Genomic DNA, 27592 nt, shown 5'->3' with positions numbered 1-27592 from the left:
TTACGCAGCACATTTTATCTTCAGCAAGAACCAATGAGGTTCATTCTCGTGTTACGCAGCACATTTTAGCTTCAGCAAGAACCAATGAGGTTCATTCTCGTGTTACGCAGCACATTTTATCTTCAGCAAGAACCAATGAGGTTCATTCTCGTGTTACGCAGCACATTTTATCTTCAGCAAGAACCAATGAGGTTCATTCTCCTGTGTTACGCAGCACATTTTATCTTCAGCAAGAACCAATGAGGTTCATTCTCATGTGTTATGCAGCACATTTTAGCTTCAGCAAGAACCAATGAGGTTCATTCTCGTGTTACGCAGCACATTTTATCTTCAGCAAGAACCAATGAGGTTCATTCTCGTGTTACGCAGCACATTTTATCTTCCTCAAGAACCAATGAGGTTCATTCTCGTGTTACGCAGCACATTTTAGCTTCAGCAAGAACCAATGAGGTTCATTCTCATGTGTTACGCAGCGCGTTTAAGCTTCAGCAAGAACCAATGAGGTTCATTCTCATGTGTTACGCAGCACATTTGGCCTTCAGCAAGAACCAATGAGGTTCATTCTCATGTGTTACGCAGCACATTTGGTCTTCAGCAAGAACCAATGAGGTTCATTCTCATGTGTTACGCAGCGCGTTTAAGCTTCAGCAAGAACCAATGAGGTTAATTCTCATGTGTTACGCAGCACATTTGGTCTTCAGCAAGAACCAATGAGGTTCATTCTTGTGTTACGCAGCGTGTTTAAGCTTCAGCAAGAACCAATGAGGTTCATTCTCATGTGTTACGCAGCCACATTTGGCCTTCAGCAAGAACCAATGAGGTTCATTCTTGTGTTATGCAGTGCGTTTAAGCTTCAGCAAGAACCAATGAGGTTCATTCTCATGTGTTACGCAGCACACATTTGGTCTTCAGCAAGAACCAATGAGGTTCATTCTCATGTGTTACGCAGCACACATTTGGTCTTCAGCAAGAACCAATGAGGTTCATTCTCATGTGTTACGCAGCGCGTTTAAGCTTCAGCAAGAACCAATGAGGTTCATTCTCATGTTACGCAGCACATTTGGGCTTCAGCAAGAACCAATGAGGTTCATTCTTGTGTTACGCAGCGCGTTTAAGCTTCAGCAAGAACCAATGAGGTTCATTCTCATGTGTTACGCAGCCACATTTGGCCTTCAGCAAGAACCAATGAGGTTCATTCTCGTGTTACGCAGCACATTTAAGCTTCAGCAAGAACCAATGAGGTTCATTCTCATGTTATGCAGCACATTTGACCTTCAGCAAGAACCAATGAGGTTCATTCTCGTGTTACGCAGCACATTTTATCTTCAGCAAGAACCAATGAGGTTCATTCTCCTGTGTTATGCAGCACATTTTATCTTCAGCAAGAACCAATGAGGTTCGTTCTCCTGTGTTATGCAGCACATTTTAGCTTCAGCAAGAACCAATGAGGTTCATTCTCGTGTTACGCAGCACATTTTATCTTCAGCAAGAACCAATGAGGTTCATTCTCGTGTTACGCAGCACATTTTATCTTCAGCAAGAACCAATGAGGTTCATTCTCGTGTTACGCAGCACATTTTAGCTTCAGCAAGAACCAATGAGGTTCATTCTCGTGTTACGCAGCACATTTTATCTTCAGCAAGAACCAATGAGGTTCATTCTCGTGTTACGCAGCACATTTTATCTTCAGCAAGAACCAATGAGGTTCATTCTCGTGTTACGCAGCACATTTTATCTTCAGCAAGAACCAATGAGGTTCATTCTCCTGTGTTACGCAGCACATTTTATCTTCAGCAAGAACCAATGAGGTTCATTCTCATGTGTTATGCAGCACATTTTAGCTTCAGCAAGAACCAATGAGGTTCATTCTCGTGTTACGCAGCACATTTTATCTTCAGCAAGAACCAATGAGGTTCATTCTCGTGTTACGCAGCACATTTTATCTTCCTCAAGAACCAATGAGGTTCATTCTCGTGTTACGCAGCACATTTTAGCTTCAGCAAGAACCAATGAGGTTCATTCTCATGTGTTACGCAGCGCGTTTAAGCTTCAGCAAGAACCAATGAGGTTCATTCTCATGTGTTACGCAGCACATTTGGCCTTCAGCAAGAACCAATGAGGTTCATTCTCATGTGTTACGCAGCACATTTGGTCTTCAGCAAGAACCAATGAGGTTCATTCTCATGTGTTACGCAGCGCGTTTAAGCTTCAGCAAGAACCAATGAGGTTCATTCTTGTGTTACGCAGCGTGTTTAAGCTTCAGCAAGAACCAATGAGGTTCATTCTCATGTGTTACGCAGCCACATTTGGCCTTCAGCAAGAACCAATGAGGTTCATTCTTGTGTTATGCAGTGCGTTTAAGATTCAGCAAGAACCAATGAGGTTCATTCTCATGTGTTACGCAGCACACATTTGGTCTTCAGCAAGAACCAATGAGGTTCATTATCATGTGTTACGCAGCACACATTTGGTCTTCAGCAAGAACCAATGAGGTTCATTCTCATGTGTTACGCAGCGCGTTTAAGCTTCAGCAAGAACCAATGAGGTTCATTCTCATGTTACGCAGCACATTTGGGCTTCAGCAAGAACCAATGAGGTTCATTCTTGAGTTACGCAGCGCGTTTAAGCTTCAGCAAGAACCAATGAGGTTCATTCTCATGTGTTACGCAGCCACATTTGGCCTTCAGCAAGAACCAATGAGGTTCATTCTCGTGTTACGCAGCACATTTAAGCTTCAGCAAGAACCAATGAGGTTCATTCTCGTGTTATGCAGCACATTTGACCTTCAGCAAGAACCAATGAGGTTCATTCCCGTGTTACGCAGCGCGTTTAAGCTTCAGCAAGAACCAATGAGGTTCATTCTCGTGTTACGCAGCACATATAAGCTTCAGCAAGAACCAATGAGGTTCATTCTCGTGTTACGCAGCACATTTTATCTTCAGCAAGAACCAATGAGGTTCATTCTCGTGTTACGCAGCACATTTTATCTTCAGCAAGAACCAATGAGGTTCATTCTCGTGTTACGCAGCACACATTTGGTCTTCAGCAAGAACCAATGAGGTTCATTCTCATGTGTTACGCAGCGCGTTTAAGCTTCAGCAAGAACCAATGAGGTTCATTCTCATGTTACGCAGCACATTTGGGCTTCAGCAAGAACCAATGAGGTTCATTCTTGTGTTACGCAGCGCGTTTAAGCTTCAGCAAGAACCAATGAGGTTCATTCTCATGTGTTACGCAGCCACATTTGGCCTTCAGCAAGAACCAATGAGGTTCATTCTCGTGTTACGCAGCACATTTAAGCTTCAGCAAGAACCAATGAGGTTCATTCTCATGTTATGCAGCACATTTGACCTTCAGCAAGAACCAATGAGGTTCATTCTCGTGTTACGCAGCACATTTTATCTTCAGCAAGAACCAATGAGGTTCATTCTCCTGTGTTATGCAGCACATTTTATCTTCAGCAAGAACCAATGAGGTTCGTTCTCCTGTGTTATGCAGCACATTTTAGCTTCAGCAAGAACCAATGAGGTTCATTCTCGTGTTACGCAGCACATTTTATCTTCAGCAAGAACCAATGAGGTTCATTCTCGTGTTACGCAGCACATTTTATCTTCAGCAAGAACCAATGAGGTTCATTCTCGTGTTACGCAGCACATTTTAGCTTCAGCAAGAACCAATGAGGTTCATTCTCGTGTTACGCAGCACATTTTATCTTCAGCAAGAACCAATGAGGTTCATTCTCGTGTTACGCAGCACATTTTATCTTCAGCAAGAACCAATGAGGTTCATTCTCGTGTTACGCAGCACATTTTATCTTCAGCAAGAACCAATGAGGTTCATTCTCCTGTGTTACGCAGCACATTTTATCTTCAGCAAGAACCAATGAGGTTCATTCTCATGTGTTATGCAGCACATTTTAGCTTCAGCAAGAACCAATGAGGTTCATTCTCGTGTTACGCAGCACATTTTATCTTCAGCAAGAACCAATGAGGTTCATTCTCGTGTTACGCAGCACATTTTATCTTCCTCAAGAACCAATGAGGTTCATTCTCGTGTTACGCAGCACATTTTAGCTTCAGCAAGAACCAATGAGGTTCATTCTCATGTGTTACGCAGCGCGTTTAAGCTTCAGCAAGAACCAATGAGGTTCATTCTCATGTGTTACGCAGCACATTTGGCCTTCAGCAAGAACCAATGAGGTTCATTCTCATGTGTTACGCAGCACATTTGGTCTTCAGCAAGAACCAATGAGGTTCATTCTCATGTGTTACGCAGCGCGTTTAAGCTTCAGCAAGAACCAATGAGGTTCATTCTTGTGTTACGCAGCGTGTTTAAGCTTCAGCAAGAACCAATGAGGTTCATTCTCATGTGTTACGCAGCCACATTTGGCCTTCAGCAAGAACCAATGAGGTTCATTCTTGTGTTATGCAGTGCGTTTAAGATTCAGCAAGAACCAATGAGGTTCATTCTCATGTGTTACGCAGCACACATTTGGTCTTCAGCAAGAACCAATGAGGTTCATTATCATGTGTTACGCAGCACACATTTGGTCTTCAGCAAGAACCAATGAGGTTCATTCTCATGTGTTACGCAGCGCGTTTAAGCTTCAGCAAGAACCAATGAGGTTCATTCTCATGTTACGCAGCACATTTGGGCTTCAGCAAGAACCAATGAGGTTCATTCTTGAGTTACGCAGCGCGTTTAAGCTTCAGCAAGAACCAATGAGGTTCATTCTCATGTGTTACGCAGCCACATTTGGCCTTCAGCAAGAACCAATGAGGTTCATTCTCGTGTTACGCAGCACATTTAAGCTTCAGCAAGAACCAATGAGGTTCATTCTCGTGTTATGCAGCACATTTGACCTTCAGCAAGAACCAATGAGGTTCATTCCCGTGTTACGCAGCGCGTTTAAGCTTCAGCAAGAACCAATGAGGTTCATTCTCGTGTTACGCAGCACATATAAGCTTCAGCAAGAACCAATGAGGTTCATTCTCGTGTTACGCAGCACATTTTATCTTCAGCAAGAACCAATGAGGTTCATTCTCGTGTTACGCAGCACATTTTATCTTCAGCAAGAACCAATGAGGTTCATTCTCGTGTTACGCAGCACACATTTGGTCTTCAGCAAGAACCAATGAGGTTCATTCTCATGTGTTACGCAGCGCGTTTAAGCTTCAGCAAGAACCAATGAGGTTCATTCTCATGTTACGCAGCACATTTGGGCTTCAGCAAGAACCAATGAGGTTCATTCTTGTGTTACGCAGCGCGTTTAAGCTTCAGCAAGAACCAATGAGGTTCATTCTCATGTGTTACGCAGCCACAATTGGCCTTCAGCAAGAACCAATGAGGTTCATTCTCGTGTTACGCAGCACATTTAAGCTTCAGCAAGAACCAATGAGGTTCATTCTCGTGTTATGCAGCACATTTGACCTTCAGCAAGAACCAATGAGGTTCATTCCCGTGTTACGCAGCGCGTTTAAGCTTCAGCAAGAACCAATGAGGTTCATTCTCGTGTTACGCAGCACATATAAGCTTCAGCAAGAACCAATGAGGTTCATTCTCGTGTTACGCAGCACATTTTATCTTTAGCAAGAACCAATGAGGTTCATTCTCGTGTTACGCAGCACATTTTATCTTCAGCAAGAACCAATGAGGTTCATTCTCGTGTTACGCAGCACATTTTAGCTTCAGCAAGAACCAATGAGTTTCATTGTTGTGTTACGCAGCACATTTTATCTTCAGCAAGAACCAATGAGGTTCATTCTCGTGTTACGCAGCACATTTTATCTTCAGCAAGAACCAAATGAGGTTCATTCTCCTGTGTTATGCAGCACATTTTATCTTCAGCAAGAACCAATGAGGTTCATTCTCATGTGTTATGCAGCACATTTTAGCTTCAGCAAGAACCAATGAGGTTCATTCTCGTGTTACGCAGCACATTTTAGCTTCAGCAAGAACCAATGAGGTTCATTCTCGTGTTACACAGCACATTTTATTTTCAGCAAGAACCAATGAGGTTCATTCTCGTGTTACGCAGCACATTTTAGCTTCAGCAAGAACCAATGAGGTTCATTCTCGTGTTACGCAGCACATTTTAGCTTCAGCAAGAACCAATGAGTTTCATTCTCGTGTTACGCAGCACATTTTATCTTCAGCAAGAACCAATGAGGTTCCACGCAGCACATTTTATCTTCAGCAAGAACCAATGAGGTTCATTCTCGTGTTACGCAGCACATTTTAGTTTCAGCAAGAACCAATGAGGTTCATTCTCGTGTTATGCAGCACATTTAAGCTTCAGCAAAAACCAATGAGGTTCATTCTCATGTTATGCAGCACATTTGAGCTTCAGCAAGAACCAATGAGGTTCATTCTCATGTGTTATGCAGCACATTTGAACTTCAGCAAGAACCAATGAGGTTCAGTCTCGTTTTACGCAGCACATTTAAGCTTCAGCAAGAACGAGTGAGATTCATTCTCGTGTTGCGCAGCACATTTGAGCTTTAACAACCAATGAGGTTCATTCTCCTGTTACGCAGCACATTTTAGCTTCAGCAAGAACCAGTGAGGTTCATTCTCCTGTTACGCAGCACATTTGACCTTCAGCAAGAACCAATGAGGTTCATTCTCGTGTTACGCAGCACATTTGAGCTACAGCAAGAACCAATGAGGTTCATTCTCGTGTTACGCAGCACATTTAAGCTTCAGCAAGAACCAATGAGGTTCATTCTCGTGTTACGCAGCACATTTAAGCTTCAGCAAGAACGAGTGAGATTCATTCTCATGTTATCGAGCACATTTGACCTTCAGCAAGAACCAATGAGGTTCATTCTCATGTGTAACCCATCACATTTGACCTTCAGCAAGAACCAATGAGGTTCATTCTCATGTGTAACCCAGCACTTTTGAGCTTCAGCAAGAACCAATGAGGTTCATTCTCATTTTACGCAGCACGTTTGAGCTTAAGCAAAAATCAATGAGGTTCATTCTCATGTGTTACGCAGCACATATGAGCTTCTGCAAGAACCAATGAGGTTAATTCTCGTGTTACGCAGCACATTTAAGCTTCAGCAAGAACCAGTGAGGTTCACTCTCGTGTTACGCAGCACATTTAAGCTTCAGCAAGAACCAGTGAGATTCATTCTCGTGTTGCGCAGCACATTTGAGCTTCAGCAAGAACCAATGTGGTTCATTCTCTTGTTTTGCAGCACATTTGATCTTCAACAAGAACCAATGAGGTTCATTCTAGTGTTACGCAGCACATTTGAGCTACAGCAAGAACCAATGAGGTTCATTCTCGTGTTACGCAGCACATTTTATCTTCAGCAAGAACCAATGATGTTCATTCTCATGTGTTATGCAGCACATTTGAACTTCAGCAAGAACCAACAAGGTTCATTCTTGTGTTACACAGCACATTTAAGCTTCAGCAAGAACGACTGAGATTCATTCTCATGTTATCGAGCACATTTGACCTTCAGCAAGAACCAATGAGGTTCATTCTCATGTGTAACCCAGCACATATGAGCTTCAGCAAGAACCAATGAGGTTCTTTCTCGTGTCACAAAGCACTTTTGAGCTTCAGCAAGAACCAATGAGGTTCATTCTCATTTTACGCAGCACGTTTGAGCTTAAGCAAAAATCAATGAGGTTCATTCTCATGTGTAACCCAGCACATATGAGCTTCAGTAAGAACCAATGAGGTTCATTCTCATTTTACGCAGCATGTTTAAGCTTCAGCAAGAACCAGTGAGATTCATTCTTGTGTTGCACAGCACGTTTGAGCTTAAGCAAAAATGTGGTTCATTCTCATGTGTTACGCAGCTCCTTTGAGCTTCAGCAAGAACCAATTAGATTAATTCTCGTGGTATGCAGCACATTTTATCTTCAGCAAGAACTAGTGAGGTTCTTTCTCATGTGTTACGCAGCTACATTTTATCTTCAGCAAGAACCAGTGAGGTTCATTCTCATGTGTTACGCAGCCACATTTTATCTTCAGCAAGAACCAGTGAGCTTCATTCTCGTGTTACGCTGCACATTTGGGCTTCAGCAAGAACCAATGAGGTTCATTCTCGTGTGTTACGCAGCCTCATTTTACCTTCAGCAAGAACCAATGAGATTCATTCTCATGTGTTACGCAGCCACATTTTATCTTCAGCAAGAACCAATGAGGTTCATTCTCATGTGTTACGCAGACACATTTATCTTCAGCAAGAACCAATAAGGTTCATTCTCATGTGTTACGCAGCCACATTTTATCTTCAGCAAGAACCAGTGAGCTTCATTCTCGTGTTACGCTGCACATTTGGGCTTCAGCAAGAACCAATGAGGTTCATTCTCGTGTGTTACGCAGCCTCATTTTACCTTCAGCAAGAACCAATGAGATTCATTCTCCTGTGTTACGCAGCACATTTGACCTTCAGGGAGAACCAATGAGGTTCATTCTCGTGTTACGCAGCCACATTTTATCTTCAGCAAGAACCAATGAGGTTCATTCTCATGTTACGCAGCACATTTAAGCTTCAGCAAGAACCAATGAGGTTCATTCTCATGTTATGCAGCACATTTGACCTTCAGCAAGAACCAGTGAGGTTCATTCTCATGTTACGCAGCACATTTGGGCTTCAGCAAGAACCAATGAGGTTCATTCTCATGTGTTACGCAGCCACATTTTATCTTCAGTAAGAACCAGTGAGGTTCATTCTCGTGTTACGCAGCACATTTGGGCTTCAGCAAGAACCAATGAGGTTCATTCTTGTGTTATACAGCACATTTAAGCTTCAGCAAGAACCAATGAGATTCATTCTCCTGTGTTATGCAGCACATTTGACCTTCAGCAAGAACCAATGAGGTTTATTCTCGTGTTACGCAGCCACATTTTATCTTCAGCAAGAACCAATGAGGTTCATTCTCATGTGTTACGCAGCCACATTTTATCTTCAGCAAGAACCAATGAGGTTCATTCTTGTGTTATGCAGCACATTTAGGCTTCAGCAAGAACCAGTGAGGTTCATTCTTGTGTGTTACGCAGCCTCATTTTACCTTCAGTAAGAACCAATGAGATTCATTCTCCTGTGTTATGCAGCACATTTGACCTTCAGCAAGAACCATTGAGGTTCATTCTCGTGTTACGCAGCACATTTGGGCTTCAGCAAGAACCAATGAGGTTCATTCTCGTGTGTTACGCAGCCACATTTTATCTTCAGCAAGAACCAGTGAGGTTCATTCTCGTGTGTTATGCAGCACATTTAAGCTTCAGCAAGAACCAATGAGATTCATTCTTGTGTTACACAGCACGTTTGAGCATCAGCATGAACCAATGAGGTTAATTTTTGTGATATGCAGCAAATTTGAGCTTCAGCAAGAACCAATGAGGTTCATTCTCATGTTACGCAGCACATTTGACCTTCAGCAAGAACCAATGAGGTTCATTCTCATGTGTTACGCAGCCACATTTTATCTTCAGCAAGAACCAATGAGGTTCATTCTCGTGTTACGCAGCACATTTAAGCTTCAGCAAGATCCATTGAGGTTCATTCTCGTGTTACGCAGCACATTTGAGCTACAGCAAGAACCAATGAGGTTCATTCTCGTGTTACGCAGCACATTTAAGCTTCAGCAAGAACCAATGAGGTTCATTCTCGTGTTACGCAGCACATTTAAGCTTCAGCAAGAACGAGTGAGATTCATTCTCATGTTATCGAGCACATTTGACCTTCAGCAAGAACCAATGAGGTTCATTCTCATGTGTAACCCATCACATTTGACCTTCAGCAAGAACCAATGAGGTTCATTCTCATGTGTAACCCAGCACTTTTGAGCTTCAGCAAGAACCAATGAGGTTCATTCTCATTTTACGCAGCACGTTTGAGCTTAAGCAAAAATCAATGAGGTTCATTCTCATGTGTTACGCAGCACATATGAGCTTCTGCAAGAACCAATGAGGTTAATTCTCGTGTTACGCAGCACATTTAAGCTTCAGCAAGAACCAGTGAGGTTCACTCTCGTGTTACGCAGCACATTTAAGCTTCAGCAAGAACCAGTGAGATTCATTCTCGTGTTGCGCAGCACATTTGAGCTTCAGCAAGAACCAATGTGGTTCATTCTCTTGTTTTGCAGCACATTTGATCTTCAACAAGAACCAATGAGGTTCATTCTAGTGTTACGCAGCACATTTGAGCTACAGCAAGAACCAATGAGGTTCATTCTCGTGTTACGCAGCACATTTTATCTTCAGCAAGAACCAATGATGTTCATTCTCATGTGTTATGCAGCACATTTGAACTTCAGCAAGAACCAACAAGGTTCATTCTTGTGTTACAAAGCACATTTAAGCTTCAGCAAGAACGACTGAGATTCATTCTCATGTTATCGAGCACATTTGACCTTCAGCAAGAACCAATGAGGTTCATTCTCATGTGTAACCCAGCACATATGAGCTTCAGCAAGAACCAATGAGGTTCTTTCTCGTGTCACAAAGCACTTTTGAGCTTCAGCAAGAACCAATGAGGTTCATTCTCATTTTACGCAGCACGTTTGAGCTTAAGCAAAAATCAATGAGGTTCATTCTCATGTGTAACCCAGCACATATGAGCTTCAGTAAGAACCAATGAGGTTCATTCTCATTTTACGCAGCATGTTTAAGCTTCAGCAAGAACCAGTGAGATTCATTCTTGTGTTGCACAGCACGTTTGAGCTTAAGCAAAAATGTGGTTCATTCTCATTTGTTACGCAGCGCCTTTGAGCTTCAGCAAGAACCAATTAGATTAATTCTCGTGTTATGCAGCACATTTTATCTTCAGCAAGAACTAGTGAGGTTCTTTCTCATGTGTTACGCAGCTACATTTTATCTTCAGCAAGAACCAGTGAGGTTCATTCTCATGTGTTACGCAGCCACATTTTATCTTCAGCAAGAACCAGTGAGCTTCATTCTCGTGTTACGCTGCACATTTGGGCTTCAGCAAGAACCAATGAGGTTCATTCTCGTGTGTTACGCAGCCTCATTTTACCTTCAGCAAGAACCAATGAGATTCATTCTCATGTGTTACGCAGCCACATTTTATCTTCAGCAAGAACCAATGAGGTTCATTCTCATGTGTTACGCAGACACATTTTATCTTCAGCAAGAACCAATAAGGTTCATTCTCATGTGTTACGCAGCCACATTTTATCTTCAGCAAGAACCAGTGAGCTTCATTCTCGTGTTACGCTGCACATTTGGGCTTCAGCAAGAACCAATGAGGTTCATTCTCGTGTGTTACGCAGCCTCATTTTACCTTCAGCAAGAACCAATGAGATTCATTCTCCTGTGTTACGCAGCACATTTGACCTTCAGGGAGAACCAATGAGGTTCATTCTCGTGTTACGCAGCCACATTTTATCTTCAGCAAGAACCAATGAGGTTCATTCTCATGTTACGCAGCACATTTAAGCTTCAGCAAGAACCAATGAGGTTCATTCTCATGTTATGCAGCACATTTGACCTTCAGCAAGAACCAGTGAGGTTCATTCTCATGTTACGCAGCACATTTGGGCTTCAGCAAGAACCAATGAGGTTCATTCTCATGTGTTACGCAGCCACATTTTATCTTCAGTAAGAACCAGTGAGGTTCATTCTCGTGTTACGCAGCACATTTGGGCTTCAGCAAGAACCAATGAGGTTCATTCTTGTGTTATACAGCACATTTAAGCTTCAGCAAGAACCAATGAGATTCATTCTCCTGTGTTATGCAGCACATTTGACCTTCAGCAAGAACCAATGAGGTTTATTCTCGTGTTACGCAGCCACATTTTATCTTCAGCAAGAACCAATGAGGTTCATTCTCATGTGTTACGCAGCCACATTTTATCTTCAGCAAGAACCAATGAGGTTCATTCTTGTGTTATGCAGCACATTTAGGCTTCAGCAAGAACCAGTGAGGTTCATTCTTGTGTGTTACGCAGCCTCATTTTACCTTCAGTAAGAACCAATGAGATTCATTCTCCTGTGTTATGCAGCACATTTGACCTTCAGCAAGAACCATTGAGGTTCATTCTCGTGTTACGCAGCACATTTGGGCTTCAGCAAGAACCAATGAGGTTCATTCTCGTGTGTTACGCAGCCACATTTTATCTTCAGCAAGAACCAGTGAGGTTCATTCTCGTGTGTTACGCAGCCACATTTTATCTTCAGCAAGAACCAGTGAGGTTCATTCTCGTGTTACGCAGCACATTTGGGCTTCAGCAAGAACCAATGAGGTTCATTCTCGTGTGTTACGCAGCCACATTTTATCTTCAGCAAGAACCAGTGAGGTTCATTCTCGTGTGTTATGCAGCACATTTAAGCTTCAGCAAGAACCAATGAGATTCATTCTTGTGTTACACAGCACGTTTGAGCATCAGCATGAACCAATGAGGTTAATTTTTGTGATATGCAGCAAATTTGAGCTTCAGCAAGAACCAATGAGGTTCATTCTCATGTTACGCAGCACATTTGACCTTCAGCAAGAACCAATGAGGTTCATTCTCATGTGTTACGCAGCCACATTTTATCTTCAGCAAGAACCAATGAGGTTCATTCTCGTGTTACGCAGCACATTTAAGCTTCAGCAAGAACCATTGAGGTTCATTCTCGTGTTACGCAGCCACATTTTATCTTCAGCAAGAACCAGTGAGCTTCATTCTCCTGTGTTATGCAGCACATTTGACCTTCAGCAAGAACCAATGAGGTTCATTCTCGTGTTAAGCAGCACATTTGGGCTTCAGCAAGAACCAATGAGATTCATTCTCATGTGTTACGCAGCCACATTTTATCTTCAGCAAGAACCAATGAGGTTCATTCTCATGTGTTACGCAGCCACATTTTATCTTCAGCAAGAACCAATGAGGATCATTCTCATGTGTTACGCAGCCACATTTTATCTTCAGCAAGAACCAATGAGGTTCATTCTCGTGTTACGCAGCACATTTGGGCTTCAGCAAGAACCAATGAGATTCATTCTCATGTGTTACGCAGCCACATTTCATCTTCAGCAAGAACCAGTGAGGTTCATTCTCATGTTACGCAGCACATTTGGGCTTCAGCAAGAACCAATGAGGTTCATTCTCATGTGTTACACAGCCACATTTTATCTTCAGTAAGAACCAGTGAGGTTCATTCTCGTGTTACGCAGCACATTTGGGCTTCAGCAAGAACCAATGAGGTTCATTCTTGTGTTATACAGCACATTTAAGCTTCAGCAAGAACCAATGAGATTCATTCTCCTGTGTTATGCAGCACATTTGACCTTCAGCAAGAACCAATGAGGTTTATTCTCGTGTTACGCAGCCACATTTTATCTTCAGCAAGAACCAATGAGGTTCATTCTCATGTGTTACGCAGCCACATTTTATCTTCAGCAAGAATCAATGAGGTTCATTCTTGTGTTATGCAGCACATTTAGGCTTCAGCAAGAACCAGTGAGGTTCATTCTTGTGTGTTACGCAGCCTCATTTTACCTTCAGTAAGAACCAATGAGATTCATTCTCCTGTGTTATGCAGCACATTTGACCTTCAGCAAGAACCAATGAGGTTCATTCTCGTGTGTTACGCAGCCACATTTTATCTTCAGCAAGAACCAGTGAGGTTCATTCTCGTGTGTTATGCAGCACATTTAAGCTTCAGCAAGAACCAATGAGATTCATTCTTGTGTTACACAGCACGTTTGAGCATCAGCATGAACCAATGAGGTTAATTTTTGTGATATGCAGCAAATTTGAGCTTCAGCAAGAACCAATGAGGTTCATTCTCATGTTACGCAGCACATTTGACCTTCAGCAAGAACCAATGAGGTTCATTCTCATGTGTTACGCAGCCACATTTTATCTTCAGCAAGAACCAATGAGGTTCATTCTCGTGTTACGCAGCACATTTAAGCTTCAGCAAGAACCATTGAGGTTCATTCTCGTGTTACGCAGCCACATTTTATCTTCAGCAAGAACCAATGAGATTCATTCTCCTGTGTTATGCAGCACATTTGACCTTCAGCAAGAACCATTGAGGTTCATTCTCGTGTTACGCAGCACATTTGGGCTTCAGCAAGAACCAATGAGGTTCATTCTCGTGTGTTACGCAGCCACATTTTATCTTCAGCAAGAACCAGTGAGGTTCATTCTCCTGTGTTATGCAGCACATTTGACCTTCAGCAAGAACCAATGAGGTTCATTCTCGTGTTAAGCAGCACATTTGGGCTTCAGCAAGAACCAATGAGATTCATTCTCATGTGTTACGCAGCCACATTTCATCTTCAGCAAGAACCAATGAGGTTCATTCTCATGTGTTACGCAGCCACATTTTATCTTCAGCAAGAACCAATGAGGTTCATTCTCGTGTTACGCAGCACATTTGGGCTTCAGCAAGAACCAATGAGATTCATTCTCATGTGTTACGCAGCCACATTTTATCTTCAGCAAGAACCAATGAGGTTCATTCTCATGTGTTACGCAGCCACATTTTATCTTCAGCAAGAACCAATGAGGTTCATTCTCATGTGTTACGCAGCCATATTTTATCTTCAGCAAGAACCAATTAGGTTCATTCTCCTGTGTTATGCAGCACATTTGAGCTTCAGCAAAAACCAATGAGGTTCATTCTTGTGTTACACAGCACGTTTGAGCATCAGCAAGAACCAATGAGGTTAATTTTCGTGATATGCAGCACGTTTGAGCTTCAGTAAGAACCAATGAGGTTCATTCTCGTGTTACGTAGCGCATTTGAGCTTCAGCAAGAACCAATGAGGTTCGTTCTCATGTTACGCAGAACGTTTGAGCTTCAGCAAGAACCATTTAGGTTCATTTTCGTGATATGCAGCACATTTGAGCTTCAGTAAGAACCAATGAGGTTCATTCTCGTGTTACGTAGCACGTTTGAGCTTCAGCAAGAACCAATGAGGTTCACTGAGGTTAATTTTCATTTAAAAAAAAGCCCAAAAAGTTTTTTTTATCCATTCTGGCAATTCATTTACAAGAAAACGTTTTGGGGTCCTTAAAATGCACACTTTTTAAAATAACACTGTTAATGTTTTCATGTAAACTACAAAACTGTGAATATGTTAAAAAGGTGATAACATGTGCATGTGTATTACATATTCAGTCTGTAGGCTTGTAGTTTCTTTACAAAAAATTACTACTGTCCTGGCAGAGTACAGCCTTTTTAGTCCTTTTTCCGTTATTAGTACTAGTATTAGTAACTTTAGCTTTTTAATGGCGTCTTTTATTGTAAACCTTTAATCCCACAGCAATATCATCTGTGTTAACTGAAAACTGTTCAGTGTTCATGTGTGTTCACACTGCAAAGAGTGAAATAGACATAGTTGTGGTTAATGAAATAATTAATTGATTATATGAAGTGAACAAGAACAGAAAAACTAGAAGCGACGAGCAGAAACACAAGAACTACAACAATATTCCACAAACCCATGACAACAGCATCACTTATTACTGACCAATTTAACTTTATTCCTGTCATACATCTACAAAAGTGCTTACAGTTTATCAAGTAAAGAAAAATAAGACAGTATTGCGTTTGTGATTTCTGTATACACGTAGTTGCTCAGACACCTGTGTGAACTTGAGGTGAACTGATGTCATGTATCCACTAACAATCACCAAAACACCAGCTGATTCACACACATTGAAACTTTAAAGAGCCTTTAAACACTTAAAGGGTTAGTTCACCCAAAAATTCTGTCAGTAATTACTCACCCTCATGTTGTTCCAACCCTGTAAGACTTTTATTCATCTTCGGAACACAAATTAAGATATTTTTGATGAAATCTGAGAGCTGGCTCGCTTCTATGTAATTGCATTTGCCAGCCCAGAAAAGTTAGTAAAGACATTGTTAAAATAGTCCAAGTGACTACAGTGGCTCAACCTTAAGTTTATCAAGCGACAAGAATACTTTTTGTGTGCAAAAAACAACAACAACAAAAAAACGAATTTATTCAACTATTCATTTTCTTCTGTGTGGGCCTCTGAGTGAGTTCACGTCCAAACGGAGGCTCACTATTGGCCAGCATCACACGTATCACACACATGACCAGCGTCGGCCAATAATGAGCCTACGTTCTGACGTACAACCCAGAAGTGCTGTGATGTTACACTACGTGAACTCACTCAGGGGCCAACACAGAGGAAAATGAATAGTTGAATAAAGTCTTCTTTTTTTTTTTTTTGCACACAAAAAGTATTCTCGTCGCTTGATAAACTTATGGTTGAGCCACTGTAGTCACTTGGACTATTTAAACAATGTCTTTACAAACCTTTCTGGGCCGGCAGATGCAATTACCTAGCAGCCTATGGAGGAGTGAGCCAGCTCTCAGATTTCATCAAAAATATCTTAATTTGTGTTCCGAAGATGTACGAAAGTCTTGTGGGGTTGGAACAACATAAGGGTGAGTAATTACTGACAGAATTTTCATTTTTGGGTGAACTAACCCTTTAAGTTTCTTCATTCCAGTGACATTTTCTGTTAATATTGCCACATGCTCTTTATCATAGCCATTTGCCGGAACAGCTGTGGTGGTGGTGGTTTCTGCTCCAGACCCAACATGTGCACATGTCCTGGTGGCCAAATAGCCCCGTCCTGTGCCACCAAATCATGTATGTTTTATTGTACAGAATATGTTTTTTTTTTACATTATACTGCATATTTAACACATTTCTATTTAAACTGAAATGGAAGAAAAAGCAGTGAAGTACATATTAGGCATGTAGAACAAACCTAACCAGTCATAATATGAATCACTTGTGACTAAAATATTTCTTTCTCCCTCCCTCTTTTTTTGCTTAAGCCCAACAGTGCAATATCAGATGTATGAATGGAGGGGTATGTGAAGAGGACCATTGCCATTGTCCAAAGGGATATACAGGAATCTTTTGTGGACAGCGTGAGTATAAATTGTGTTTGTGGTCTTTGCCCTGCGTAGTACTTGATCCTTTCTAAACTGCACACATCCAAGACTCATCCAAGACTCAAGACTCATGAAACATGTTGTCACTTATTCCTGTCCGTTTCTTCAAAAGAGTCTACTAAACCACCCAGTATAATCTGTCGTACACTAACCTCTGGAGATCTCCTGATCCAAGTGGTCTCGAAGTACCTACTGTTTGTAAAGAAGAACACAGACCTTTTTTCGACTTGCGTCACAAATAGCATTTCTTCACTTCACTTGAACATTTGAGATGTCTCCTCAATCAAGCACACCAGTGCCTCTCAAACCTGGCCCGGGGCCCCCACAACCGCACATTTTTTATTGTCTCCATTGTAAGATACACACAATTCAAGTCTTGCAGCCTCTACTAATGACCTGGGGCCTCATGTACAAAGACTTGCGTTGAATTCATACTAAAACATTGCGTACGGACAAAGCTGTAAATGTGCGTACGCACAAAAAACCCCAGATGTATGAATCTCTGCGTACGAAGGATCCCACGCATATTCTCTTTGTACATCCCAGTTAACGTAAAATTGAGCGCACATGCACGAGCACAACGCCCCACCCAGTCTCCTCCCTTAATTAAATTAATTTAAATATGGTAATGAGTCCACTTTGGCAAAAGAAAGCAGTAAGAAAATGGCGGCAAGAAACAAAACTTTACAGAAAGTGAATTGGAGGTGCTACTATCGGAGGTAGAAACGAAAAAAAAAATTTATTTGGAACTTTGTCCTCCGGAATTAATAACAAAAGGAAAAAATATGAGTGGGAGAGTTTGGCTGATGCTGTCAATGCGGTGGGATCTGGAAGTCGCACTGTAGAGTAGACTGAGTACAGTTGAGATTTGATTTTTCACACAAAAATAGACACTGAAAAGAAGTGAATTTCCACATGACACGCCACATTACATTTCATTAGCTTGTAGACTAAGATATTATCAATCAATAATACCCTAGTTTATATTTTCCACAATTAGCTCATAAAAATAAGGTGCTTTTTGTCTCAACTTTGTCTCAACTGTACCAATATGTGGTACAGTTGAGACAGTGCATGGTACAGTTGAGACACCCATTTCTAATGATGTGAAGGTAACTAACCATTCATTGTAAATATAAAAAATAAAGACAAATAAAGAAAATAATAATTGGGCAGCATTTTTGTTTATTCATCAATTTATATTCATTCATTTTATTTAAATTAGCACTGGTTAAAATGTATAAAGCAGGAACAAGATATGTAACAATATTTATTAATAATACACAGTTTAAATATCACAAATATCAAATTTTATTTTCATTTGCGTCCTATGCTGGCTTATTACGACGTTTAACCTGTTATCATAACACTGAACAACTAAACAGTGTGTTTCCTAATAGAACTCTATCGGGGGAACAGTATGTGTCTCAACTATCCCCCGCTGGCCACCTCGCACATTTCTCTAGATTTTGCAATTACCTTGCATGACACAATACCATGAAATATGCCAGTTTTTAGGGCACAGAATAACGTTTGTGGTGATACCAGTTACGTTTAACAGTCACATAAGGATAATAAGCTATTCATTGTGGAGAGTGCATGGTGAAGTGAACGTCATATCTTAGAAAAAAAAACTTTTTCCGATTTCTTCGGATCGGAGATGCGTCCGTTGTTCAAATTTCCCACGATCAAAGAGGACACTAATACGCACGTGCACAGCAAAAATCACAACTTGTGCTTGCTGCGAACGCAAGTTATTTAAGGTGTCTCAACTGTACACATGTCTCAACTGTACACAGCCTACCCCAATTGACCTTAAAAAGAAATGGTCTGATATAAAGGTGGACATTAAACCAAAGCTGTCATTGCCATAGACTAAGGGTTGTATCAATTTGCATATGCTTTTATATGTTCTTACTTAATTGCATAATTGATAGAATATTTCCATAAGGCTCGTGTGACAATATATGTCATTTATTTTATAAATTGCAAATTAATAGCAATGCTTCCCACAGGTGGTGGTGCGATAGACTTGTAGAACCATTCGTTGTGTAATGTTTGCAACTTCACTTCATTGCCTGTAAGAGTCGCCAACGGACAAAAACAATGAGAAATGTACGTACGCCAGACATGAAATTGGCGTGGAGGAACGCACATTCTCGCGTTAATTTCACTGTTAGTACATACGACCGTGAGCGTGAAAGCTGGCGTACGCAAAGTTTTTGTGCGTACGCAAGATTGATACATGAGGCCCCTGGTGAGTTTAATCAGGTGTGTTAGATGGAGACATCCCAAATCTACAGTGGTGGGGGCTTACATGACAGGTTTGAGAAGCACTGCCCAAGGTGACCAGTTCTTCTTTGGATTACCCTTGACCCTGCTCCTTAATGCTTCACAGCATCAGCCCATTTCTGGTAATTGAACTCCTCAGGTTCTTGTCCAGACCCCAGACATCTTGCGAATTGATTACTGCAATTCCCCCTTGCCCTGTTTCCCTCCTTCCTCTAACTTTAGCTGGACAATAACTTTATTCTAGAGCTGTTGTAAAGCCAAAACAATCTCTGTTGCTTTAATTTCCTATTATCAATGTAAAGCTGCTTTGAAACAATCTATATTGTTAAAAGTACTATATAAATAAAGGTGATACTTGACTTGTGTCCACTGAAATTATGATGATTGGCTTGATTTCATTCCCCATAAATTATTTGTCACATCTTTGCTAAGGTCTCTTTAAGGGCTTCCAGGTCCTGCTAGAGTTCAGTTCAGTGATATTTCCACTTGCCTAAAACAACCAACCTCTTAGTCCTTGCTCGGTCACAATTCAACAAAAGGGGCTTTCGCACCAGAGGAACCATTTCATAGTTCCTAGAACTATTAGCGGAAGTACCCGTTTTTTGGCGTGTTCGCACCGCAGGAACTAGGAACAATTTTTAGTTCTAGGAACTTCTTTTGGGGAACTAAATTAAATTAAATTAACTCCTACTTCAGAGTCGGGTCTAAACCAGCACTATAGGAACTACCAGTTACTTTAGTGTACACTGATTGGCCGAACTCCTTTTTTTTTTAAAGCTGTGTAAACACACTGATTATAGCCTATATACAGTATTTACTCCAGAAACTAACTCTACGAACATGGAAAACACTGATAGATGGGCCTCTTAACCTTTACACTGAGGAGAAAATCCAATGCAACTTTGAGGGGACTAAGCGAAACATGATTATGTATTTCTGCTCAGCAACTTTGGGCATTAACCACACGGCATACGCTAATATCTTTTCATATACTGTACTTTCTTTGTATAACAGTTCTATCTAATAATGTATTAGACAGGACTGTTAAACAGATCGTAAACTAATGAACACAGAGAATGTGAGTGCTCAGCGCGTTAAAATAAAGGTCACAACAACAAGTGAGGCTTACGTCACTTCAGAGTTTCTACTGGCGGTGCGAATGCAACCAGGAAACATTCCTAGGAAAACATTTAGTTCTCGGGGAACCAACCTGGTGGCTAGTTCCTATAACTACCCAATGCGAAAGGGGCTAATGCTTCAAGATTCCTGTCCTCAATCAAGTCTGATTTGAAGCGAAGACAGCACATTAACCTGCACTACTAACACACTGTACTTAATTTGATTATATACAGGAGCAAGAATCCCATCTAGGTGTTTGTACAGTAACATCCTGGCTAGGAATTAGTTAACAACTGAATTGACCCTTCGCTAAGCCACGCCCGAAAACCGCCACAGGCCAATCGTGGCTTAGCAGCCGTAACCAGGCGCGGGAGGTCTGGCAAGCTTTCGAGCGAGGGAAACATGCCGAAGCTTTTTGCGTATGGATTGTGCAAATCTGATACCCTAAAAGTTTGGACGGGGTGGTGGATTTTGTTCCCTTCCCGAAACCTAAAACCTAAGGGGAGAAATGCCGGGCGTCATCTTCATTTATATAGCGCTTTTAACAATGTAGATTGTTCCAAAGCAGCTTTACATTGATAATAGGAAATTAAAGTAAAGTGTTTTGGCTTTATAGCAGCTCTAGAATAAAGTTATTGTCCAGCTCGTGGATCAAGCAGTGTGATTAAAGGCAAGACGGAGGCTCACTGACATAACTTAACGTTACTTAAAAATATATTTCAGCATTTTGTTAATCGACGGCCAAACCAGTAACGTTACCCCAATCCGATCGCGACTCTCCCGTTGTTAGTTCTAGTAAAAGTAAAAGGTAGTTAGTAAAAGGAGGGAACATCAGGGGGCTTGCTGGAGATCTCCAAGGAAGAGGTTGGTATGCAAACTTAATCAGTTCATAACAGTAAGTAGTCACTTATGTGACCCACGACGTGTGAGCAGTAACGTTAGCCTGGCGCACTACAAATATAAGCGGGAGAATGTCATCATTGCAAAGTGGTCAGGCTAATGTCTTGTGTTTATTCCACAATACATATGGATAAGCTGTTTGATTTATAAATATTAGAATATTTTCACATTTCACTTACCCTGCTGTGCATGAACAGCTGTTCCTCAATTTGTGTGTTTCCCATTTGAATGGTCAGCGTATGAGGCGCTGCTGCTTGTGTCACAGTGTCTGGTTTGTGTTCCCTGGGTAACCACTAGAGGTGCTCTTCCCCCACGGTGTCTTTCACTCATATCTACATTTCCCATCATCCTGTTCTGTCACTCATTGATCATTGCACTCAGCTGTTTCCCGTCACCTTGTTAGTATCTGTGTGTATATATACCCTGTCTGTTTAGTCATTGTCATGGAGTCCTTGTATATTGTCACGCCACTTCTGAAGTCTGTTTTTGCTTGTTCTGGTTTGTTTCTTGTTTTTGGATTGCCTTATTGGATTTTGACCCTTGCCTGGACTAGTTTGTGAGTACGGATTTCCCAAATAAATACTGCGATTGGATCTTACCTTTTCCCTGTGTGTGTATCGTGACAGATTGAGCTGGGACCTACAGTATAGGCTTTAGCTTCAATTTATGGATATAGGATATATATTCAATTTATGGATATAGCTCTCGAATGCATACTGCAGTCTTGCTCTCTCATATTTTCACCTGTTCGCCAAAAATGACTAATTATCTCCTTAGGAATGTCTGAAACCAGTGCATACATACTGTAATAGATGTGCCAGGCGCAAAAGCTTGACAGGCGTAGCAACAGTAACTAAGGAGGGCGGGGCTTGGCGAAGGGTCAATTGAGAACTTGTCCAGTAAAATAGTCTCACTCCATAGACTGAGGTTCAGCTGATGTTCACAATGCTCGAGAACTACCTGTATATTTCTCAATGGAATGCATACATACAAACTAACAATAATGTTTTGAAGGGTCTGCAGGTGTCCTGCTTTGTCATAAACTGTAATTGGCACTGACCTCTGCAGGTCATCAAGGTTCTCCAGGGTTGCAGCAGATGTAAATCATCCAGGGAAGCAGTCGTTTCTGTAGGAGTTCAAGGCTTTGCTCATAGATAACAGAGGGCAGGCCAAAGCTCTTGGCTCGTCTGTTTGGCACTCAGCTTATGTTGAAAGTCTCTTTGATTCTGGTTCTAAAGGCATTCCAAAGGTTTTGAAATGTAAGATGAGCAACAATAACCTGTCTGGACATTAACTGTGTTAACAGTTAAGCACTTTTAAACCTTAAGCACTTTTAAACGTCTTTTTCAAAATGTTTTACAGGATACTTGTAATTGTTTTAATTGATTTGCTTTAACCTAACTTTTGATTGTTGTAAATTGTGGTGTTGTCTTATTGTTATTATTTTGTGTGAAACTCTATGTGCCGCTATCTTGACCAGGTCTCGCTGGAAGAAGAGATAATATCTCAATGTGATTCTCCTGGTTAAATAAAGGAAATAATTTTTTTTTTTTTTTAAACAGCCGGCCTGTAGTAAGCCAGTCATAATCAGTGTTCAGTTATCCTGAAGTGTCCTTCTCATATGTTTTTCACATGGGACATTTAACACTAATAAACCTAATAGAATTTAGCCCACTTTCATCATCAAATCATGCAGGGCAGGTCCAATATATTGGCGTTTATGTGAAGAATGTGTGTGAACTTATGATTTGTTATGCATATGATAGTCAGATTGTTACTGCACTATTGAAACAGTGTTTTAACCCAGGTGGTTTTGTTTCAGCTGTCTGTGAAAAGACCTGTCAGAATGGTGGACGCTGCATTGGACCAAACCTCTGCGTGTGTGTATACGGCTTCACTGGGCCACTGTGTGAGAGAGGTAAGAACAACCATTCACAAAGCTGTGACTATTACTGTCAGCAGCATATTTGTGCACACACACTCTGTGTTGTCATCTTAACATGTTCATTTAGGGCAATGAATACAAAAATCAATTTGCACAATTAATCATAAAACCCTGACATATACATAAGAATGTAAGGAATGTTTGGTAATATTGTACTATAAGGTTAGATTAGTTAATGCATCATGAACATTAATCTTACAGCTTTTATTAATCTTAACGTTAATTTCTACATACTTATAAATTTCAATGCTAAACATGTCAATGTCAAATGTCTATGGATAATTCATTTATTTTCAAGTTTTCACTCAAATAACTTTTGCCTTTCATCCTCTCTGTTCATTTGTTATTCTTTATAGTGAGACATTTAGTGGTCTATTTTTTGTTGTTGTTGTTGTTGTTTTTTTTCATAAACCATACTGAATGAGTTAACTTTAGTGCTGTAGATGAGGGTTGCACATCAGTCACAGAACGTCCTAAAATTCAAACCATTGTTTTCAATGAGTGAATACACACTGACTGTCAGCAACTTCAGAAGCTGCTCAAAATCCTGCCTTGCCACTCACATACAGCCGTTTTCCATTAAATTACATTATATTTGTCCCATATCTAATGTACATACTGAATTCACCCTAGGCTGGTTGATGCATTGTGCATAGCTTTTTTTTGCATTCTCTTACCCTTGACACAGTGTGGCACTTCTCTTCCACTGTGGCTTTATGATCTCTTGTGAGGTTTCATTGACAGATACGGTATCTTCTGTGTAGTTTTGGTTCTTTGACTTTAGTTGCCTTGGCTGTGTTTATTCTCGGTGTCATAGTTGCCATAGTTACCCATTGGGTCAATGATTAGTCCCACCTGTTCCATGTTTTATCCTTCATTCATCCTGGCTATTTATGGCTCCTGTCTATGGAGGGTTTGGTTTGTGGCTTTTCCTGTGCTTCTGTGTTCCAGAGTGTTTTTTTGTGTGTTCATTAATAAATATACCGTTTGCACCTAGATCCACACTTCAACGTACCTTTTCTGCAGCCACACCATGACAGAGACATTTTCCAGACATGGTTTATTAGACAACCCTTATTGAGTTTGTGCTTCTTCCAGGGTCTGTCCTCAAACCTCCCAGATAAGGCATGTTTTTTTGTTTTTTTTTCAAATCTCAGGCTTTTAAAGTGTATGTCTCACAGCATTCACTTTTTGTCATTTTTGGGACCCTTTGTACGTGACAATTTCAGGGGAAATGTATTTTGTATTTTTATTTATTTAGATTATTTTAGTTTTTTTACCATGTCATTTGACAAGGTTACTGCTGAACGTTAAGCAAATCATGTTTACAATAGGGCTCTAGACAATGAGGGTCAATCTCTAAATATGTGCTTACAGCCTTGCAAAATACCAATAGCTATTTATTGTTACTAAACCTAAAGAACCACTGTATCATATTTAGGGATTCATATACTTATCATTTGAATAGACAGCTGAGTGAAATAGTGAAGTATTTCTCGTGCCTTGGAATAATACACAAGTTAAAAATAATTTAACAATTATTAATAATCCATGATATATTTCTTTCAAAGCATGTTTTGTAACAAAATTGTTATATTTCAGGGTTGAAAGTTGGTTAAAAAATGGCTGTTGTTAACCACATTATTAACAGTCCTGAATTGTAACAACGAGATATATAGAGCATGCAAACAAAGACAAATTCTGCATGACAGTGAGTGCATATTTGTAATTTTCTATATTAATGAAAGTGTTAGTATTTTCCTGAGAATGAGATGTAAATAAACATCTCTCATTAATGATTAAGGTTTCATTGTAGAATAAACCCATAAAAAATAATTTAACTGAAATTATATTTACACACTTTAAAAAATGTAATGATCAGTAAGTTATGACAAACATATGTTTTTACATTGTTTTAACTCATCAAAATAAGTTAAGCAATTTTCAATTTAAGTCATTTTAATGTAATATAAGTTGAAATGATTTGAACATCCAAGTTGTTTGTATTTTTGTACTTAATTTTTTTTAAATTTTTTTATAAAATGAAATGCTGGATGTGTTGGGTCTTGTATTGTGATTGTAAAGTATCACATGGAAATTAAAATAAGTTTCATATGGAAAAATATTCTGAGCAACACTGACCATTTAAATTTGAATCGTAACCTTAGCTGCAACTCTTGAAAAAAGTATTCATGCTAAGGAAAGAGAAAATGAGGACAAAAATTTATTTTATTTTTTTCAGGAATTGGCACAGAAGCTGACGGTAAATGAAAGCTCATGGTTGTGTAATGCACAGCACATGTCAAGCTGCACAGGACAGCTCAGACTACCTGAGTCATTCTCTCTCCAGACGGCCTCCATGTGCTGCTGCTTTACTCTTTTAAACATAATTTTATGGAACATGTTTCTTTGTTCGTTTTGCAGACATTGGTTTAATGTAGGCTATTAAAATTCCTCTGGAGATGGTGAAACAAACAATCTGCAAATTCAAAATGCACAAATGTTTTCTGTTCATGCTATAGTTATGCTTCCCATTAATACCTGGGTGGACTTTTTCTTTGTTCTATTTTCTTTTTTATCTTCCAAAATATCCTCCATTTCATACATTTGATGGAATAATTGTCCCATTGGTTGCCATGGATAAGGAATTATTTTCTTTCTTTAAAAAGATTTTTCACATTGTAACTGTATTTTCATGACTATAAGAAATATACTAATCACTGAAATGTAAAAATAAAAAATAATTCTTATTACTATGTGAAGAAATAACTATTACTTAAAGATTTATCATGGTTGTGTATGTGCTTCCTTTATTTGTGCTAATTGGGGCATAAATTCGGCTGCATCTTCTTAACGCTGTCTATCTTTCTGTCTCATCATCATCTGTACAGGAGCACAGACACATCTTGCTTGGCTGGTGAATGATATGTGATAATTTGTTCTTTTGACTTGAAGATTCTGATAACTGTGAATGTGATTTATATTGATATATCAGATTACCGAACGGGCCCGTGCTTCATCCAGGTCCTCAGCAGTAAGTGTGCAGGCCAGAGCGGGGGATTTGTGTGCAGTAAAGCCCTGTGCTGTGCCACGGTGGGTCGAGCGTGGGGTGACCCGTGTCAGCTGTGCCCTCCTCTCAGCTCGTCCTGCAGCACAGGGTTCATCACAAACACTCGCACAGGAGCCTGCCAAGGTCAGCACTGGTTTATTACATTATTAAAGTGTGTAAAGTACAGTTATGTATCAGTAAATGTATCAGTAAAATGCTTTGTAAACGTTTTTTCAGCATTGAATTTTGGTAATCTTTCAAAAATACATTTATGCTTAGAGTTATTCATTTAGTTGACACTTTATCCAAACATCAGTGATTGATGCTATCGAAACAGGAATATGAGAATGGCAGATTGAAAACATATATTTTTGGAATTCTGTTTTGTGGTGCTGGTACAGTAGCTCAGAAATTACACACTTTATCTAAAGAGTAAACTAAACAGGGCAAATTAGCGTAGGACTGCAATCCCATTAAAGTGTCAATGTGAGTGTGAAGTTCTGCGGCTGATCTACTGACAATGCTCAGATTAAAGAAGACAGACGAAGCATCTAATTTATTTAATGAACAACACAATCTACCAAGAGCAGTGCAAATTAGCGTGGAGTCACAAACAAGCAGAGCTGCTGATAATCAGGTGCGGGTGAACTACTAACAACACAGGCGCAGCAAATAAAAGAAATAAAAAATAAACGTGGCTTGGAAAATTATATTTTTGGATAACGTCTTTCTGTAGAATTTCCAAATAAATGAACACGAGTGTCCCTTCTACCACACACTATCTGTTCTCTCTTCTTCCTAGTCAAGTCACCTTTGTTTACATAACGCTTTATACAATACAGATAGTCTCAAAGCCGCTTTAGAGTGATAACAGGAAAATAATGCATTTCACCTGATGTTTAGCTGAAGTCACACAACAGCTTCCCTAATTCCCAACAGATGACAGAATGGGGGAAAAGACCTTGGGAGAAACCAGGCTCAGTCATTCGGTTGCTCTCCTCTGGCCAATGAACGAACATGGTGTCATTATTATTCAGGCTGCATACCCAGTCAGAAATCAGATCAGGATCGGTAGCATTCATTTTCATCCATTTCCTTTTGCTTGAAGACGGATTCATCACGCCAGTATGGAGCTGAAGCAGGCCATTGGGCCTGTGCAGAGGACCTGTCTGGTTCTTGTGTTTCTGCTGAGGATCTGTGCCGATGGCTGTCTATCACAGCATGTCTAGCACTAATAGACATTCTTTTTGGGCGTTAAATAATGGCACAAATACCTGTAAATTGACTACCACAAACCTTAGTAAATCACATTGCATGATTTATTTGAAAACTCTCCTCCCATAAATTTTGCGATTGCAAGCT

At 40.3% G+C, this 27592-nt stretch overlaps 1 protein-coding gene across 1 annotated transcript in view; it reads left to right on the top strand.

Moving 5' to 3' along the window:
* The window catches only part of LOC311076601 (fibrillin-2-like), a gene marked incomplete at both ends in the record, with an annotated part of 145909 nt that overhangs the window by 8654 nt on the left and 109663 nt on the right, over nucleotides 1-27592 (top strand). The window contains 4 exons of the mRNA XM_084104936.1: nucleotides 16513-16614; nucleotides 16806-16901; nucleotides 23059-23154; nucleotides 26177-26374. Of these exons, the coding sequence (XP_083961062.1) occupies nucleotides 16513-16614; nucleotides 16806-16901; nucleotides 23059-23154; nucleotides 26177-26374 (492 nt within the window). The remainder of the gene's footprint in view (nucleotides 1-16512; nucleotides 16615-16805; nucleotides 16902-23058; nucleotides 23155-26176; nucleotides 26375-27592) is intronic.

Source organism: Abramis brama (genome assembly GCF_963993115.1).
Source record: "Abramis brama genome assembly, chromosome: 25".
NCBI classification, from domain to species: domain Eukaryota; kingdom Metazoa; phylum Chordata; class Actinopteri; order Cypriniformes; family Leuciscidae; genus Abramis; species Abramis brama.
Note: the sequence above shows the minus strand (reverse complement) of the source record. Positions and strands in the feature narration are given on the sequence as shown.